The sequence below is a fragment of the Cricetulus griseus genome, chromosome 2, assembly GCF_003668045.3.
Source record: "Cricetulus griseus strain 17A/GY chromosome 2, alternate assembly CriGri-PICRH-1.0, whole genome shotgun sequence".
In the NCBI taxonomy this organism is placed as follows: Eukaryota; Metazoa; Chordata; class Mammalia; order Rodentia; family Cricetidae; genus Cricetulus; species Cricetulus griseus.
In genome coordinates this window covers 204,345,412-204,365,844 of record NC_048595.1, presented here as the reverse complement: position 1 = coordinate 204,365,844, position 20,433 = coordinate 204,345,412, and the positions used below count along the sequence as shown (strand labels likewise).

Below are 20,433 nucleotides of genomic sequence, written 5' to 3'. Positions count from 1 at the left end.
CACCTCAGTCTGTGTTACTACCATTTTATAGCTAAGTCTCAGAGAGATTAAATAGAATAGTTTGCTATGTTCTGAGTTCTGTGTAGTGAAAACATGCTTTGAACTCTTAATAGCAGTACTTTATTACTACCCATAGAATTACTGAAATCATCACCAGCAACTTTTAATATTTTGTTTTAAGAAGCAAAAGGATATCCTAGATTTTTATGTGAATATTTAGGGCCTTTGGAAATAAAGCTTGTATGTGTTTCCTTCAGTGACTTTTATCTGTGACTATTCACTGCAATGTTCAAGCCCACATTCCAGCATAATTTCATTTCTAAAAAAGTTGGGCCAATTTTCTTATTTTCAGGTTTCCTGGGATTGATGGGTCAGTAATGCAAGTCTTGTCAGTGTGGTGTGACAGGTCATTCACTATTTAATGAACTTAAACAACAGGATTTGTTGTTCTTCACAATCTGATCAGATGATTGGGTGAGGAATTATTCTTATGGGTGTTTGATGTTCTTAATGTGGTCCACACACATGCAAATAGTTGGGTTGCTCTACTGCAGATGGGTAGCTGCAAAGGCTGGCTTTCTCTCCTTTTCTTCTCTTATTCTATCATCTAGGAAGTTGTGTATATGTTATATGTCACTCTTCTAAGATGAGGGAGTATTCTATTTTAGAGGACAGTTCTCATCTCCAGGAAAGGCTTTCCAGACATCTCTGTGGCTCTTGTATTTGTCCTGTATCATTGTGGCTCTGACCTATGATCCATCTCCTTACTCACAGGAAATGATTCTTGTTTGTGACTGGGGACTTTAGTCTGCTTTCACCATTTTAAACGGTGAATGAGAAGGAAAGAAGAGGAAGGATGCAGAGGCCATGAGGGAGCAGAAAGGTTGAGTCAGGTGTAGATTAGAAGAAAGGATATGTGATAGGGTTTTAGTTGGGGGTGGTAGGGGAGGACAGGAGGGAGAAGGGAACTGGGATTGTCTTGTAATTCAATCTTGTTTGTAATTCAAATAAAAAGAAGAAGCCTGACTTCTTATGTAGATGACCCAGTTCCTCTTAATTGCAGGTCTCATAAATATAACTGTCTTTAACTCACTATTTCTTCTTATCATATTAGTAGTTACCCCATTTCTCTAAGGTACATAATTCTTCTTCAGCCAAATCGTTCTTTGCCCTTGGCATGTCAGGCTGCTGAGGAATAATGTCCAGGTGTTTGAAGGCAGTGCTCATCTACTACAATATCTGGAGGATATACCTTCCATATATTAACTTCTTATAATTTGTGGCTATTCAGGACCAATGTCATTGTGCAGTTTCCTAGGTTTGTCGGGACAGAAGTCAGCACTGTTGAGAGGCACTCTTGGTGTCCTCTTTGGCTGAGTGTACTTGGGAGACATTGATGTGAACTGTTCACCCCATCCAGCCATTTCTATGATCCCTAGCCAAGGCATGAGAGAAACTACTAAAAGCAACATTTTTGCATCCAAGGAAAGTTAAAAAAAACTCACTAAAAATCTTGTATGTCTCTGAATAAATATTTTTCTTAGAATGGAGACTTCAAGGGCCACAGAGCTGTCTTTTATAAGTTAAGATCTTGGTAAGCAGAATTAAAATGCCTTGTGTTATGAATTCTTCACCTTAAAAGGCTTTTAAAGCCACTTTGGTTTAAATTCAGCTCTGTACTCTGTGTTAATTATTAATTATTAATGAAATTACAGTATTTCAGCCCATTCCATAATTTCTATGAAATAGAGAAATTCATAAGAATGTGACCAAAATGCTGTTATAGTTGGTAAACAGATTTAATGAAGTTGTTCAATACTAACTCAGAAAACAAAAATTAGTCATGCATTTCTATGCATTAGACAGTAAGCTATCCTAAAAAGCAAGAAAACAGTCTCATTTACAATGACATAAAATTTTTAAAATAAATTTAACAAAGAAGATGAAAGATTTGCACACTAAAATTTATAAAACAACAATGAATGAAATTGAAGAAGATATAGATAAATGGAAAGATACTTTATGGTAGATTGGAAGAACTAGTATGTCTATATTATCCAAAGTGACCCATAGGATCTAAACAACTGGTGCCAAAATTACACAGACACACACACACACACACACACACACACACACACACACACACACACACACAACTGAAAAAACTGAAACCATCACTGGACCTTATTTTTAAAAATTGCTATGAAATTATTGTAATCAAAACAGCATGATATGGTGATAAAAACTGTATAGACCAATAGGACAGGATGCACACCATAGAAATAAATCCACACACTTGGTTAATATTTGATAAAGATGTCAAGAATATACAACAGGGGAAAGATTGTATCTACAACAAATAATGCCCTAAAACCTTTATCTCTCCATACAGAAATGAAATTAACTCTGGAAATATAGCTCAGCAAATAAAGGCACTTAACCTCAGAGTCTAACAATTTGAATTCAGTTCCTGGAACCCAAACATGGCAGAGAAGAGAACTGACCTCTGACCTCCACATGTCTGTGCACCCATCTCTCTCTCTCTCTCTCTCTCTCTCTCTCTCTCTCTCTCTCTCTCTCTCTCTCTTTCTCTCTCTCTCTCACACACACACACACACACTAAAATAAAGATATTGAAATTAGATCATTAACCTATAATACTACACATGATAGCTACAGTTGACTAAAGATTTAAATGTAAGACATCGATCCATAAAATTCATACAAGAAAATATCCAGACCATGACTTGGAAAATGATTTTATTTAGTTATGGTAATATAAATAACAAAAGCAAGTTTAATCGAGGAGGACTATTCCAAACTAAAATGTTTCTGCATACAACCAGGTGCTATGCTTTCATATCCAGATTCTTGGAGGAGGGAACAGTGAGGTAGGAATATCTCTTGGGCCACGAGTTCAGGGTGAACCTGAGTAATACGATGAAAAAGAAAAACAATCCACTAAACATGTTGGCACACACCTGAAATTCCAGAACTCAGAGGCTAAGCCAGCAAGAGTATAAGTTTGAGGCTAGTGTGAACTGCATAGTGATAATGAGACCCCAGTCAGAGGAGTTTATAGAACCTGTCTCATAAAAAACAAATAAAAAGTTATTGCATATTTAAATTGGTAATTCAAAAATGAAAATATTTGAAAACCATATGTCTATTAAAGGGCTAATAACCACATTATTTAAGAATTTAAGCCACTCATTAGCAAGAAAACAAATAACTGAATATAGGCAAAGAACCTGAATAGATATCCTCCCAAAGGTGCCATACAGTTCCTAGCAGATACATGAAAACTTGCTCAAGCCTGCTAGACAAATCAAAGTCATAGCAAGTTGTTAACATTAAGATGGCTATGATTTTTTTTTACAAAAGTACTATTATGAAGAACAAGAAACCTTGATATATTTTGGCAGGAATGTAAACTATAACAGCCATTATGGAAATCATCATGGAGATTCTCCAGGAAAACTAAAAGTAGAAGTAGCATTGACTCAGCAGTAACAACTCTGGATATAAAATCCCCCAAAATAACATCACTACCCCAAAGAGATTATCCTTCCTCCTGTGTTCATTACAGCATTATTCCAGTAGCAGTCCTAGAAACAATCTGTGTTCATTGAATGATGAATGAAGAAAGTATTGATTACTATGTCAAACAACATCCAGCCTTCAAGAGCAAGTAAATCATGTCTTCTGCTGCAACATACATGAACCCAGAGGATATTACACCAAGTGCAATAAGCCAAGTACAGAGTGTAAATGTGATCTCACTGGCATAGAGAATCTAAAAATGTTGAAATTGTAGCTACAGAGGGTGTAAGAGTGAGGACAGGAGATTGTGGTCCCAAGGTCTGCACTCCGGAGGTGAATGGCAGTGTCTATCCTCTTTCTATCTAATCATTGGGAACACTGAAATCTGATCACAGACTGCACATTTACTAACTGCTATGATGCACATAAGAGATGGAGGCTTCAGTCTATTTTAAAGACACTCTTCCATTAAACACTGCTATGAGCACTCATTTCTGTTCTTTGGAAGTTCAGGCAAGGTCACCTTGGTCAACGATGGAAAAGAGAATAAATCAGCAGCACAAATAGACTTTTGGGGCCCAATCAAGGTCTTAGAACACATTAAGGAAAGTAGCTTGCAGATAACAAGCCATGTCAAGTGAAGTGTAACTTTTTCAGGCACCCGTCAGTTGGAACATATTGATTTTTGTAGGGACTATTAAGCCAGGTTTCCTGAAATAGGAATGAAGATATTTCTATTCAGTCTGTGACAGGTGTATGTCTAATGAAGAGAGAAGATGACTGGGTGGCCTGTTCTATCCCCTACTGTCCAAGAGACCATTTGCAAGTCTCAAAATTAATTCATTGCTATAATTTATAGGGGTTTTGTTTGAATATTTTCTTGCCCATATATAAACACTGATTTTTTTTTTTGTAATTCTGCCTGCTTATCCATGTTCTTACTTGCTGAGCTCCCATCGGTATTGCGTTTCCTTTGCTTTTGAACACCATAATCCAGAAGTATACCAACGAGGAGGTGTGGGGATAGGGTGAAAGAAGTGCCTAGGAGATGGTGATCGATTGAGCAGGCCTATGTGATATTGATCAAAAAGAAGCATACCCGGAAGATAAGTACACTCGACCATTTATGATCTGTTTAAATGACCACATTTAACCCTCAAGTACTTTTACAGTGAGAAGTTGGAGCTAAAATGATCTTGCCCTTTTAAGTTGAATCTGTGGAACAGAGAAAGGAAATGTGTTACTAGCCCAAGACAGAACATGCATGACAAAAACAAAAATCTCAAAGAGATGATTGGGAAACCCCTTGTAACTAAAGGGGTGGAGATGGATAGTAGGGAAACTGATACAAACCCAGGGCTTAGGAGAGATTGGTGTCTGCGAGATGGTAGCTACACAGTTATTAGTATGCACTTAGTATTCATGTCTTAATGAGAAACGGAGGAAAGTAAGTTGTGAGTTTTTCACTTTTCTTCAGTTTCAAATGGTTCTAAGTTACAGAGTTGAATATTGGTCAAAATTTCATCCATGCCAACAAAATAAAAAAAAAAAGAGGAGAAAGATGGTTGAAGACATTCCAGTTGTGGAGTTCTAAAGCCACCAATTTACCTCAACAGAGCAGAAGGAAGTGAGTGATCATATGCCAGAGGATCACGACAAGAACAGATCCAAATAGCTTTCAGTATTGAACTTATCTTCAGTACTTTTCACATTAAACACTATGGAATATCTCTTCAGTAGTTCTAGTGGGAAAGGAGCTCAATACCAGTCAGAAGGGAGTCAGCAATAATTACTACTAATTACTACTGATGCTACAGTAATCTCTTCCCCATGTCAGTGCAGAGATCTCCATGCTGGGAGTGTTTCATTTAATAGAGTCTTAGAGATTTGTCCAAAGTATACAGAAACACTCAGGACAGAGAAGACTTCTGAGAATCTAAACCAGACCTTTTAAAGATGTATTTCATCAAGGCTCTGAAAGGAGAAATGGCCAAAATGAAGTCTTGAATGATCTTGGTCCAGATGAGCCCTTGGGATTAGATGCTGTCCTTGCTATTCTGATAAAGAAAACCAAACCCTTCATAACACAGACATAGAGAAATCTTCCATAGATTCTAAATCATGCTGCAAATCATGGGCAAGTGATACAATCTGTGTAGAGAACACAAGCAATATATTTCTTCTCTGAATTCAGTTAAAGCCTCAGTTTAATGAATCTTGGCACACATCATCCACCACTGTGGTTGAGATACGCTGGAATCCTAGTCCCTCAGGAAATGGGGCTCAAGTGATGAGGTTTTATGAGATGATTACCTCATGGGTGCCACCCTTGAAGGACATTAATGTAGTGAGACAGCATTGAGTTAGTTCTCATGAGACATGCCAGCTATAAACCAAAGCCATCTCTTCCGCAGACAGCCAGATCTTTTCGTAATTTCCCACTAACTGTAGCACAGCCTGGAGATCCTTGCCACATGCTGTCCACCTTGCTCCAGCCATTAAGAATCTAGCCAAATGAACTTCTCTTTATTAAGGAATGTGTAGTCTTAGTTGTTTCTCTGTTACAATACAAAGTGAACAGAGACATCTACTGACATGACAATGAGAACAACTGGGGAGCACGAGACATGTGAACCACATTCTTGTTTTGATAGGACACAAATATCCCCAGCTGTGGATACCAGGTTCCCATGTCCTCTCGGAAGCAAGTGTTTATTAGAAGGAAAATCCAGTTCATATTCTTTTATTGTCTGTGTGCCAGAAATCTAAATATGTGCTAAACAGATCATTATATATAAACTTCTTTTTTTTTTTTTCTCACAATATATGAAGCTGTCACTGCCAGGATTTTTCTTTCAGAGTTTGACATCAGAATAGTCTAGACTCTAGAAATAAATATATATTCTAATACTACTAAGTTTCTGGAGGGAAAATATTCATTTATAAAGTCAAAGATATCTTTTTTCTAGTTTAAAATCATTTCTTAGGCTGGAGAAATGGCTCATTGGTTAAGAGTGCTTGCTGCTCTTGCAGAAGACTTGAGCCTTGTTCTCAGCACCCTGGTTGGGTGGCTCACAATTGCCTGTAACTCCAGCTGCAGGGCATCTGGTGCCCTCTTTTGGTCTCACTGGCATCTGCACACATGCACACGTACAAACATGGACACCCAGAAACAAAAATAAAAGCAAAAATGAACATCTGTTTTGTTTTTAGGGTGAGTTTAGCTGTGTCTCAAGGTTGCACCTACTTTGCCCTGTTTTTCCAAGTGGCTCTATATTCAAGAGCATCTCCATCCATGGTATGTTCTCCATGGAAGGGGTAAAGAGTCCTTATACCTGGACCTTTGCCAGATGCTGTCTGTGGAAGAATCTGAGCAGGTAGGAGCGCTTGCAGCTGCACATGGCTGGGGACAGATGGTGGTCTTCACCACTGGGGTGGGAAAGCCAGTAAACTCTTGCAAACATTCAGGGAGGAAACAAGCCCCACAGCACACAGACGCCTGCCACATGGACCAAAGGCCCATTGGCTACTCTGCCTCCCAATCTTTATGGGCCGGGGAAGTGCCAAAGAGATGGAAATAGCAGGAAATTAACATAATGTATGCACATACACACAGTCCCTCTGACATGAAGCTTTTAAACTCTTAATAGGGAAGGCTTAAGGGTGAGCTGTGGAGGTACTTTGAGGATATATGCAGGGCATTATAGGGAAAACCACATTGCATCCTGAGCTGACACACCTTCAGTTCTTTCATTTCTGGTTTCTGGAGTGTCTGGTGCCTTCCATGAGAGTGGAACACTGGTGTTTACTGATGCTAAGGTGTATTCTCAGCAGATTCAGACTTCTACATCTAGAAAAGGGAGCTGTGGGGTGACATCTAGAACCATTTACAGCCCTTCTTCTTTATAGCCCAGTTTTTTTGTTTGTTTGTTTTTTTAAGATTGGAGAGGAGAATGGGGGAGGGCAGGTGTATCAGGGGTTGGAAGAGAGAGGGTCTAAATTTTTACTGTGAAATGAGCACACCAAGGCCCCCTAAATTTGGTGTCATAAATTTAAAGTTGGGAGTTAACAAAGTTTTACATTGTCCCCAATGGATCCAGTTCAAATACAGAAATAGAATAAGAGTGAAGCTTAATAAGCTTAGGGATTTTATCTGGAAATTACAAGTGGATGAGAGACGGAGAGTATGTGTAGACCAATGCGCAGACTAAACAGACCGTGGACTCTAAGTTAAGTCAGAGGGAAGATAATGAGAAATAAATCAGTGTGTACTGTTTGATATCAAGATTTTTGTAGTGTCCAATGGTTGGTAATGGCTTCAGGTGTAACCATGAGAGCGGTTGCTAAGCAGGATCAGAGGAAGAAATGGGAAAAAATGAATAAGTGATAGAAACAGGCCAGAATGCTGAATGAATCATTGTATTGTTACCTAAGTTGTTAAGAACAATGATAGGAATAGCTGAGGCAGACATATGTATGCTAAAAGCCTTCAGAACATGAATGAGGGAGAGGGATCCAGGAGGTGACTACAAGGGAAAGTTAAAGGTTGCATGTTGTTGATGACTGGGTCATAGCAGTAAGAAGCAAGACAGGACATGTAGTATATTTTCCACTGAGGCCCAAACAAGTCACTGCTAGGGTCTATGCCCAAAGCAAGACAGTCAAAAGATGTCCAGATTCACTTTCAGACAAAAGGTGGAGAAATAAAGCAACCATTCTTAGTTATTGTGGATACTAGCGTCATGAAAGAACTCCTCCATTTGATTGTATGTGTGCCATATTTGACTTTTGTATGTTCAAACAGCAGGTCTTAGCTTTCAAATCCTTGTCGACTAGGACTGCTTTTGAATTTAACAAAATTCCACTTGTCAAGGCTCTTTTCAAGCATGCAGATGTCAGCCGAGGCCTGCCAACTGTCAGGAAATTAATAAGAACTTATGTAGAAGGGAATCGTACTGAAAAATTAAAGACATTTCTTATGTAACTATTAGAAATTTATGTCTTCCATGCTTTCATGGTGCCTCTAAGAAGCACGGGTCTGTGCTTTGCATCATTCTCTGAAAATTATTCAAACAAAAATGAGTCAAAGAAGGCAGAGAAGGAATAGAGACAAACAAGATAGATAGCATCATTTTCTGAAAGGATAACTAAGCCTACTGTTGTTGTGTGTGTTAGTGCAGGTGTGTGCATATGGGCATGTGGGTGGATGTGTGTACATACCCTTGTGGAAGCCAGAGGCCAAGGCTGGGCATTTCTTATGGGTTGCCCTCCACATTTAATTTGAGACTGGGTCTCTCTCACTGAAGCTGGATGGATAATGGATTTGGCTGGGATGATTGGTCAGTGAACTCCAGGGACTCAACTGCCTCCACCTCCCCAGTAATAAGGCACAGGTCGGTGGTACCATTCTTGATCTTTATAAGGATGCTATGGGCCTGATTTAAATACTCACAATTTTGTGACAGGAATTTTACACACATCCCCTAGCTCTAGTCCTAGTTTTGTGTGGAAATGCTGCTGGACTAGATGGAGGCATTGCAGACAAGGGGAACACCTGTCTCTGTTAATACTCAGAGGGTGGAAGTGCAGATCTAGGTTGTGTGTGACATGATCAGGTGACTCAAGTCCAAGAGAGATTTGCATCAATATGTCCCATTTCTCCCAGTTCTCCACTGCTTTGCATCAGTCTTTCACTTCCACAACACATAAGCGGGTTTATTTTTTCTTCAAGTCCTTTCTTCTTCTCATGCCTTTAAATGCTTCCTCATCTTGTCATCATCTTGGCCAACACTCTGGAGCACATTACTGCTCATCCTAATGAAAGTTTTGGTTCTGTCTACATTTCTTTTATTAAGTATGCCATTAAATTCATTTTTCTTATGCATTAACTTCAAAATGTAATTTTATATTGAAATTATAACAAAATCTCTTTATATTGGCTATTTCAACAATCACAAGAATGAAGATTTTTCTTTGAATACTTTGATTAGTTGAAGGAGAAGAGCTAAAACAGAGCTCTACAGAAATGCAACAGATGTCCACTCCATTTATGCATTACCTGTCTAATGCTGGCAATCACAGAAATGACACAGAAAATGTAAATGGGAGGTATACTTCTTTTTGATCAGCAATGAAACATCATATTTTGGAAAGCGTGAATGTGACTTTTTCCACTGTCAGTCTTTCTAGTGTTAAAATTCACGGAGCCAGAGAGAATGTTGAGCAATTACAAGTGCTTGCTGCTCTTCCAGAGGACCTGAGTTGGATTCCTATCACCCAGGTCCAGCTGCAATAATCATCTGTTCAGCTCTAGGAGTTCTGACACCCTCTTCTGGCTACCATGGTCACCTGCACACACATGGCATACACTCACCCAGACAAATACACAAACAGATGAATAAAGATAAAAGCACAATTATTGGCCAAAATTCTTAGGTACTTCTTCATACTCCTGCCCATTCTGGCCAGGGACAGAGTGATACAGAAATGTGTACTGGCCACTGCAAGCACATGACCCACAGAGTTTATTCAATTCACTCTGATTTATTTTGCTTTACTAAGCATACAAATGAAATTTAACCTTATTTAGATATGAAACTAGAAAAGGGGAAACTTCAACTATCCATCAGAAAGCTCCTGAGACAACATTTTGAATAGGCGCAGAGAACATACTGTAAAAATGCATACTATTTGCAAAATAATTTCATAGAGAAGGTAATTTTGAACTCAAAACAAATTACAAAGCTAGAAGGGTTTTTTGTTACCTGTTTTAAATATTACTGCAATGAATGTAATTTAACACTCAATTTTTAAAAGGTATCATAATGTGTAATATGTGCTAGATAAAATAGTACAATATTTGTTCAGAATGTGTGCTTACATTAGAAAATGTCTTGTTGAAAATGAAAATATAAAAAAGTTAAGGATTTGCTATCATTTTATATGGATCAGAAATGCATGAAAGTGTTAGGGAGGATCGTGTATCAATTAGTCCTAAATGTACCATCAGAAAAATGAGTCCTAACTTAGGAATCTTATTTTTTTAAAGAATCATATAAGTAATGATAAATATATTTATTTTGCATCAGTAAGGAAATTATTGCTTACCTGTGTCAGCAAAAAATATATAATGCCTATTATAAAATTAACAGATAAACTAGAATGAAGAAGTCTATATAACTAAGTTACAAGTAGGCTAATAAAATTGTGCTGTCCATGGGATACACTATAAAAGCCTAGATTCAGGTGCTCATGTTACAAGAAATGTGGCTCACTGTGAGACCATGAACATGAATTTGCTTCACTATTGTAACTCTTTTATTATCTGTAACACCTTATTTAAAAACAGTAATAATTCATCAGGGGTTTTCTTCAACAGCGTTTGCAAAAACTAGAATGGGAAGATTTACTGTCATTCAAAATTCAAGTGTATCTCTCACCAGGGTGGGAACCTGCACCCATGGCTCTCTGAAAACTGTTTTGAACATGAAGCTCTACATGAGTGAGAATAGTAGTGCTGAGTTTTATTCCCACCATTGTAGAAGATGCTTTTTATATACACAATTTCAGCCAGTCTTTCAAAAGTATAGCTCCAGTGCCAAGGTCACAAGGCTGGTGCTCTGCAGAAGACAACACAGTTTTTCTATGAGCCCACTTTGGAAGGTATCTTGGTCTGTGTGTTCTCACAATGATTTATACACAATGGAAATTTTCCAACAAACTTATAATTTTCCTTTAAAGAATCTTTACTCTCCTCCTCGAGCTTCTTGTCTATATCCCAGCGACTTATTGACATCACTTAGCAGTCCTTATCACACTATCTCCATGTGCCATATGCATCATTCTTCCTTTATTGTTAACTATGGGATGTTTTTAAATGTCATGTCGTGTAAAAGAGTATTTTACAATAAACTCAGTACTTAAATAATAACAGTATTTCAACCCAGAAAGTTATCTTGCATTGAACAATGGAGTTTGGATTTTAATTCGTTTTTAATTATATTTATGAGTGCAACTTGTATGCATGTGCACTGAGATATATGCTAGAAGTCCATAGTGGTCACAAGATGGAATTAGATCTCCTGAAGCTGGAGTTGCAGACAGTTGTGAGTTGAACTTGGGTTGTCTGAAAAGGCTAGCCATCTCTCTAACCCTCAATGGAGATTTTAAAACAAAGCACATCCTTCATCATCCATTCTTGACATTATATAGACAAATATTATCCCTGAATTAGATCACAAGCTTCCTCTGAAAAGACTGTATTTTGCAGGTTCCTCCATTGTTTAATATGGAGCAAAGCATATAAAACCCAGATGATAGATTTTCATTGCATATAAACTTAGAGACCCTTGACTCTGGCTCTATGGGGAGCTTTTTATATGGATTATATATTTTTCTATTTTGGCCGTTTTGAGACTATAATATAAGATGGGGATTTTCTTCCCCCTCCCTCCAACACAGTATTTTAGGAAATGGTTTACGCAAACATCAACTTGTTCCTGTTGTGTTTGCTAGCCCTCATTGTTCTACATTGCTTTCTCCCCTTCAACATATGTCACTAATAACATCAAAATACTGGAGAAAAGGGCACACTTTAGGTGGAGAGTAAGAAAACAGAGTTCCAGGTACAAATAAATCTTTCATGTTAATTCACCGGGGAAGCAATTCCCACACATTAGTTTTCAGTATGGATTTACAAGAGTTTTATGGAAAAGCAGTGTAAGATACTACTTTGTAGAGTCTATATGTTATTGTTAAGCAGCCATAATTTGAGTATTAAATCTACCAATTGCAAGAATTGTTATACATTAATAAGAATTGGTGATTTATTAATTAGTCTGTGACATGGAAAAAACAAAGAAAGTAACATTTCAGGATTTTAGGAAAGCAAATAAGAGAAGAAACAAATACAAAAAAATCATCAATAGAGCCTTCAGTATCTGACAAAATCCAGTTTTCAGGAGATTGAGATCCTGCTCCAACCCGACATTTCAGTTCTCTCAGTCAGAGATGGCTCCTTACCCATGCTTGGTCCTGTCAGAGTCACAAATCTCTTATATGTAGATTTATGCATTTAAAACAAACAAAACAATGAGAAAATTCATTGAGACCAGCATACAGATGTTTGAGTCTGAGCGTATTTGGCTATCTGTAGTTAGATCTTCTCTGACTTTTCCATGTGCCAAAAATTTCAACTATATCATAGATAAACTTGAGCTAGGTGTTGGTTACTTGCAAACGGAAGAGTTTGCTCAATACATACTCTGTCTAAATTGGGCAAGACAGCTATAATTCAGTCTCCGAGGGAGACTGGTAAAGTAGTTTCCAAGTGTTCTGAGTCACAGAACACTAGATGGATGTATTAAAATGTGTCTTTTCTTATTCATTCACAGAGAAAGCCCTAGAGTCTATCTGTGTAATACACAGTCACTTAAGTTAGTTTCTTGGCAGCTTGTTTTTCTCTGCTCACAATGTGTTTGTCCTCCCATGTTATTCCCTGTATTAGCTGTCAGTTATGAAGACAGACAGATCACATCTTCTCCGTGCCTCTCTAGACAGAATTTATAACTGATACTTCATTTTTGTGTGGGATATTCATACATACATTAGTAAGTATTCTGAGCTGCCATCTGCTATCCATCTAGTATAAGTAGAACACATTATTTTGTAGTATTGATGTCCTAGTTAGTTTTTGTTGTTAACTTGAAACAAATTGAAGTCACCCAAGAAGAGGGAACTTCAACCGGAGAACCACCTCAATCAGATTGGCCTGAAGCTGTGTCTGTAAGAGATTATCTTGACTGATGATTGATGTGGGAAGGCTCAGTCCCCTGTGGGAAGTATCCTTCCCAGACAGGTGGATTTGGCTGTAGAGGTAAGCTAGCTGAGCATGACGCAGCAAATGAGCAATTGCTTCTCTGTGGTTTCTTCCTCTATTTTTGTCTTAGTTCCTGCCCTGACTTCTTTTAGTGATGGGTTGTCACCTGGAAGTATCATTTAAATAAGCCATTTTCCCCCAAGTTGTTTTTGGTCAGAGTGTTTTAACACAGAAACACAAAAGTAGCTAGGTAATAGCTTAATTTTCTTTGATATGCATATGTAAAGACACTCGGAGTCTTCTAATTGATTTGATAAATGACCACAGTTTTCATGATTATGAAACTTTACCTTAGGTATGTAATTATTGGTATTTTATTATAAGTCATTGTGAATATTTCCTGGAATGGGAATGTTTAAATTTTTTTATTGGTATGAAACTAGTGGGTTTCATTATGTATATCATTGAATTTTGCTTACGCTATTGTCTTTTATTGCCCCCACCTTTGCCTCTTTCTTTGTCTCAAAGATAGTCCCCGTTCTGCTTTCATGTCATTTGAGCATGTCTCTCCCTCCCTCCTTTTCTCCCTCCCCCCCCCTCTCTCTCTCTCTCTCTGTGTGTGTATTCTGTAGCTGAGAGAAAACATGATGTTTTTCTTGTGAAGTTGGCTTATTTCACTTAGCAGAATGACCTCTAGTTATGGATGGGTTCTTTAAATTTTCCTTATAAATATTTTTCTTTATCATAAAAATTGAATTGTTTACACATAGTGACTGATCTCTTGAATCAAAGAACTATAGAGTTTGACAAATTATTTTTGCCAGGAAAAACTATAAATATGATATATTGTATAAATATCATAGGTTGCAACCAAGGAAAATAGTGTATAAAACTTGTAAGATTTCTCTGAATATTTCACTATTTTCAAGGATTTCATCATTGTTGGTTAATAAATTTATCAAATAAGCATTGTTCTTTTTCTAACATCATGATGTCTTACCCACAGTGACATGGTATTAGATTTCTCCTCAAGCCCACACTTTCTTCCTCCGAATAATGACATAGAGGGTAGAGTCCCTTCTTTATTGAAAGCAGTCTCTTGTGCTCACAGTTTGTCTGTGAATGGCAAAGATCTCTTGACACTAATATGCAAAGATGTGTATGTCCCCTCCTGGATCTTGAGACATCTCAAATGACAGAAACAGTGGCATGAGCACAAAGTCAGCGGTACAGTGATGATGTAGAGGGGGATACACATGCGTGTGCATGTGCACCTGTGTGTATGAATGTATGTGTATGGAGGCAATAGGACAATTTAAGGTGTCCTGCTTCCAGTGCCACTCACCCTTTTTTTTTTAAGAGTCTTTGGCTGGCCTTAACCTACCATGGAGGCTCATCTGACTAGCCCAGCACCCCAAAGATACATTGTCTCTGCCTCCCCAGGGCTGAGTTTACAAATGTGCACCACAGACTACACTTAGAGTTTTCTATTTACATATGACTTTTAGAGAGCCCAAACTCTCATTTGTTGTGACTAATTCTGTGCATACAGATGAGGAACATCTCTCTTTTTTCTTTTTTTTATTAGTTCAAATTAGGAACAAGCTTGTTTCACATACATCTCTCATTTTGCAGATGGTAAATTCGATGAACATTGCCCCCAAAATGCCCCAAGATGAACCTGTTCAGTGGTTCTCAACCTTCCTAATGCTGTGACACTCTAATATAGTTCCTCGTGTTGTGGTGATCCCCCCAACCAAACAATTATTTTTATTTCTACTTCATAACAGTGATTTTGCTATGACTGTGAATCATAATGTAATATCTGATATACAGGATATATGAAATGTGACCCCCAAAGGGGTTGTGACCCATAAGTTGATAATCACTGTGCTGGGGTTTCTTCATCACCACTAATAGAAGCTAACTCTGCATTACAAGAAGAAAGTAAGTTTAGTGGCTCATGAAATTATAAGGCTCAAAGACTAAATGAATCCATTTATAAATAACAATATAGGATATATAGGATATAACAATTGTTATATATAACAATATAGGAACTATGTGATATTGGCAGTTCTTTTCATATCTCAGTAATTTTTCCCTATGTTGACATATAGTATAAAAATTTGACATTGGTAGCAGTGGAATCTTCTGGGTTTTGCTCTCATAACTCCAAATATAAAGAGAATTTGCTTGAATATTTGAACACAATTTCTGGAGAAGACATTGTGGAATGACTTGGTTCTGGCAGAAATCCTTGATGCTGTCACCCTTTCACAGGATAGTATACGTGGTTTAAGGTGAATTACTGGCACCTCTATTATGAAGAAGGTGGGTGAAGTGATTGATAGTTCTAAGAGGTTGGGTGAGACTTCTATCAATGAAAATAAAAAGTGTACGGACAGGTTGAGATTAACTTGGGTTAGCGATAATGGTGGTTATGATAATTGTTTGATAGGAAAGGGAGCACATAACATGCAAAATATATTGTAGGTTGTGTGCTTCATTAGTTACTGGATCTACTTTGTCTCTGAAGCAGGGAGGTAGGGCACCCAGCTGGAAAGAAAGGGAGGAAGATCAGAAAAGAGGAAATTGTCAGTTGTGTGATGGCACATACCTTTAGCCCCAGCACCCGATGATGAATGATCAAGAGTTCCAGACCACCCTGAGCTGCATAATGAGACTGTGTGTGTGTGTGTGTGTGTGTGTGTGTGTGTGTGTGTGTGTGTGTGTGTGTGTGTGTATTAGAGAGAGAGAGAGAGAGAGAGAGAGAGAGTCAGAGAGACAGAGATAACACTTTTCCCATCATTTTATTTACCCAGTTGGCTAATGATGTGTCTCATTTCTGGCACAGTCAAAAGTTTTCTAAGTTGGAGTCCTTTTCTTTTTATGACTTTTTTATTTTAAACTTCTAGGTGGACAAAAAGATTGTAAGAACCGAGATAGGAGTTCTTCTGCGTCTCTCACACCCGAACATCGTAAGTGGCTTTCACCTTATTATTTCAAATCATTTAGAGCTTTAGAATGGATCATTGTCCTCCACTGTCCGCGTTGAAGGGGAGGAGCTGTTCTTCCTCTCTGTCAGGCACTATAGCCTCGCTCAAGGCTGTGCCTCACCACATACAATCAGTTTCAGAATAGATGGGCTAACAATACATATCACACCTCTTTTCAGGCATAAAAGATGAAAAATTGGAGAATTTTATTTTGTTCTAATGAAACGCTGGTTTTCTTCCTCTTTTGTTTGGCTATCTCTTTAATATGCCATTGCTGATAAGGCCTGTGGAGGAAAAGGCATTGCTTTCCAAAGTCCTTTGAGAGAGTATGTGCTTCAGAAATAATGCAAAAATGCAAATAAATGATGTCCATGAATGGGAGGACTAAATGTTTTCCAGACACTGCTGTAGTCTGTGTCCGGACAACGCCTCTGAGAAAAATGCCTAGTGAAAAGCTTTTGGGAATCAATGAAGTGAAAAAGAACAAAATCATTTTCACAGCTGCAATTTGATTTTACAAATTAAGTCATCTACCTAATTTCTTTAAAAACCTATTTTATTTGTATGAAAAAGTTATGTCTGGGATGATGACCTGCAGTGTTCAAAGCAAAGGACATACAACTTGATACATGAGGAAAAGGCGCACTGAGCCACACACCATCAAATACTTTTCTGAAAATGAGTAAGAAGGTGGACTGTAGATTTCTACCCAGGACCCAGGCTTCAAGCATCCCCATGCGAGCCGTTTTCCATTCCTTGGTGCATTGACTTCTCATGCTGCACTTTGTGTTCATGGCCCCATACTGACAGCTCCACATTTTTATAAATCCCCAGGTTGATATTTAAGGGAGAAATAGGAAGGGCCTCATCAGCAGAGAGTCAGGTGAGAAAGGGTTGCAGAAGCTACAGCAGCAGCTTGCTCGTCAGACTTCGCTGGCCAGAGCTAGCTGCAGATGCTCCCCAACTACATACAGGCTTGCTGATCAGAGGGGCTTAGGCCACTGTTGCCCACAGTGTGGGACCAGACACCAGAGTTCAGTATGCAGTGAAGTATGGGGTAGCTGTGAGTGAACAGTTCTCAAGTGTGCCTATATACAATCATCACTTTCACGCCGTCCAAGCCTCTTCTTTCCAAGGAAGTCGGTGTGCAGCATTCATCCCATGTGGCCCAGTGCTGGCCTCCACATTCCCCGATGTCTGGAGAAATATCCACATTTGGTTGGATTATTTGAATGCGATGAAACCCTGGTGTAGTCAATGAAATCTCTACCACCACTCTTTCCAAGGACTGTTCACAGACAGGTGGCTCTTTAACTGCTGAGGAGCGCTTTAACACACAGACCTTACCCATCCTGTCCTGCCTCGCACCCTAAGTGCAAATCCCTGGTTTCCAAGAGAGAGCATTGTGGCCTTCTACCATCTTCTGATGCTCTTAAACTATTCTGTGAAGTTGGGTCTTGATTTTGATTCTAGAAAATAAAAAAACACTAATATTGCAACCCTTGAGTAAATTTTGGAAGTTGTTTTAAAGGTGTTATTTCAAAATGAAAAAAAATGTCAAAATGTAATGGGACTTTTGAAAAAAACTGAGGCAACTGAAAAAGCCACCAACTGGGAAAGAGAGGGGCCTAATGAGAGTCTGCCTGATGCCAGAATGGGGGACTTTCACTGACCTGACCCAGCACACTGGGAATGCAAGCTATTGCTCTGTCCCTAATTTTAGATACTTTGAAGGAAGGTGGAAATGAGCAGCTGTTGATGTTATTACTTAATGTCCATCTTTTCCTCAGATAAAACTGAAGGAAATATTTGAAACCCCCATAGAGATCAGTCTGGTCCTGGAGCTTGTCACTGGAGGAGAACTGTTTGACAGGTGAGTTAGGCCTACAGGGTAAAATAGAAGGGTTGGCTCTGTGTTACCAAAAATATTGGAAAGGAAAATCCCCTAAAAGTGTTCATAGCAAAAGGATCATATGAATTGTCATATTTTCCTAAAATAAATCTTGCAAAGAATGTTGGAGAGAGATAGTATTTGGTAAGATATACAAATAAGTAATTGAAAAGAAAAGCACTGTAATATCTCTTTACCTTCTGAAACATTTATGTATAAAAAGTAGAATTTTCTGAAATTACATTATATTTTAAATAAATAATAATTTTTATAATAAAATACTTAAAATTATGTTCTCTGTTATGATCGCAACACTCATAAAAGTGTGTATTCTTCAAATGATTATCATTAACCTATTCTTTTCAGTATAGGAGTCTATGTCAAAAGTTCCATTTTGTAGAGTAAAGCATAGTAATGCTTTGGGCCATGGTTGCCAATTTTAAAGGTTTGCTCATAGCTCATCAGTCAAAGAAAATGTTTGAGAATGGGAGATAGAGGATACCCCAAATCTGGAAGAGCACTTATGGGTCAAACCAGCTCTAGGCTTTCATAGTTGTCCCTCCTCCATGCCTACTCAGGAGAGTTATGGGGAGGCTCTGCAGGAACCTCTGCTGTGTTCATCAGGGTACTCCACAAAGAATGAAAGTGAAAATGGCGGTATGAAGTAGGCATGGAGTAGAAATGGTGAGAAGCTGATGTAAGGCTTTAGGGAAGCCAGAAGACTGAGTGTCTGGATCCTGTCAAAAGCTCCCTACATCTTTGCTGAATGAACGAGCACCTGCAATAGTGAAGGGACTCTGAGAAGAAAGGGGACTGGCTTTGGTTTTTGAAAGAGGAACACTAATGCCTGACTTCCACAATGGACTTGAATATATGTTTTGCTCCTAGATTCACATATTAAAACCATAATTCCCCAAATAGTGGTGCAGAGGTAACACCTCTGTGAGGAGACAGGTTTGCAGGGAGCTGCTATGGGTAGAATTAGTGGTCTTATGAAATAAGCCCACAGTAAGTGTTCATTCCTTCTTTCAGGTGATGGAAACAGTGAAAGGGCTGTATCTTTAATAAAGTCACCCTCAGAAACAACCTGCTGGTGTCCTGATCATGCATCCCCTAACCTCTATAAATGTGAAAAATAAGTGTCTATTGCATTATAAGACTTACAGTTGATCACTTTGTAACAGTGCAGATAAACCAATACAAACAAGTAGACTTTAAATCTGTGACATCTTGACTATTTTAATAATAAGTAAGGATGTGGGCATGCATGAATAACCTCCTCATGGCAGTTTGTTGACAGTCTCACAGTTCTGAATCCTGGCTTTACCACCCAAAGTAAAGTAATGTGTAGTGAGGGATGTACTTAACCTCCCTGAGCTTTGGAACGAGTTTGAAGCTGTTGTTTGCTGCTAAGAAATCTTAGGCACACCACGCCCACTATAAGTATGCACCTTCTTCTAAAGTCATCTTCTTCCCATATGCTTAGACAAGATTTCTCTGGGGTATTACCAGTATTTATTTATAATGGCTCCTTTAATAGCATTACTTTAACTGAATATTTTTATGATATGGTCTTTGTCTAGGTACAGTATTATATTTATAGTAAGATCCTACTGATTGTGGAGCCAGGAGAACTCTCCAAGGAAATCCTGCATATTTCTCTACTAATTATGGTCTATTAGATAGAAATCTCGTGTTTTTTAATTATAAAAAAAGACCCCCACATGGAAGCTACCTCTTAGCAGCAGTACTTATGGTTTGCCTACCGCCTCTCTTCATGTGAGTTAATTGTAATCAAGAGTCTCTTCTTCCCTTTGCACAAAGCCTTTGTGAGAGAATTTGGAATGATATTTAATTTAGCTCTAGGAAAAAATTAAGAATGAAAATGCTGTTGATAAATCTCATTTGTAGAAATAAATGAAGTATTCCTGTTTCATAGAACACCAACAGAGAGCCCATAAAGTACTCACCACCGTGCAAGCTCTCAGTGGCTTTAAAACATAGCTTTTACCTTGCATATACTGTTCACATTATTGGCACGGCTGACATAACGAGCCTTCTCCATTATGCTCTTTGACTCACAGCTATTCTTAAATTTTGTTAAGTTGAAATCAATTTGAAACTATTAGCCAATCTACTGGCTTTTTTCTTGAGAGTTTAAAAACAATCCTCATATTGTTTGT

At 38.2% G+C, this 20,433-nt stretch overlaps 1 protein-coding gene across 1 annotated transcript in view; it reads left to right on the top strand.

The window, feature by feature from the left end:
• The window catches only part of Camk4 (calcium/calmodulin dependent protein kinase IV), a 220,829-nt gene that overhangs the window by 127,048 nt on the left and 73,348 nt on the right, over positions 1-20,433 (top strand). Inside the window, exons 3-4 of the mRNA XM_027400689.2 lie at positions 16,279-16,341; positions 18,150-18,232. Of these exons, the coding sequence (XP_027256490.1) occupies positions 16,279-16,341; positions 18,150-18,232 (146 nt within the window). The remainder of the gene's footprint in view (positions 1-16,278; positions 16,342-18,149; positions 18,233-20,433) is intronic.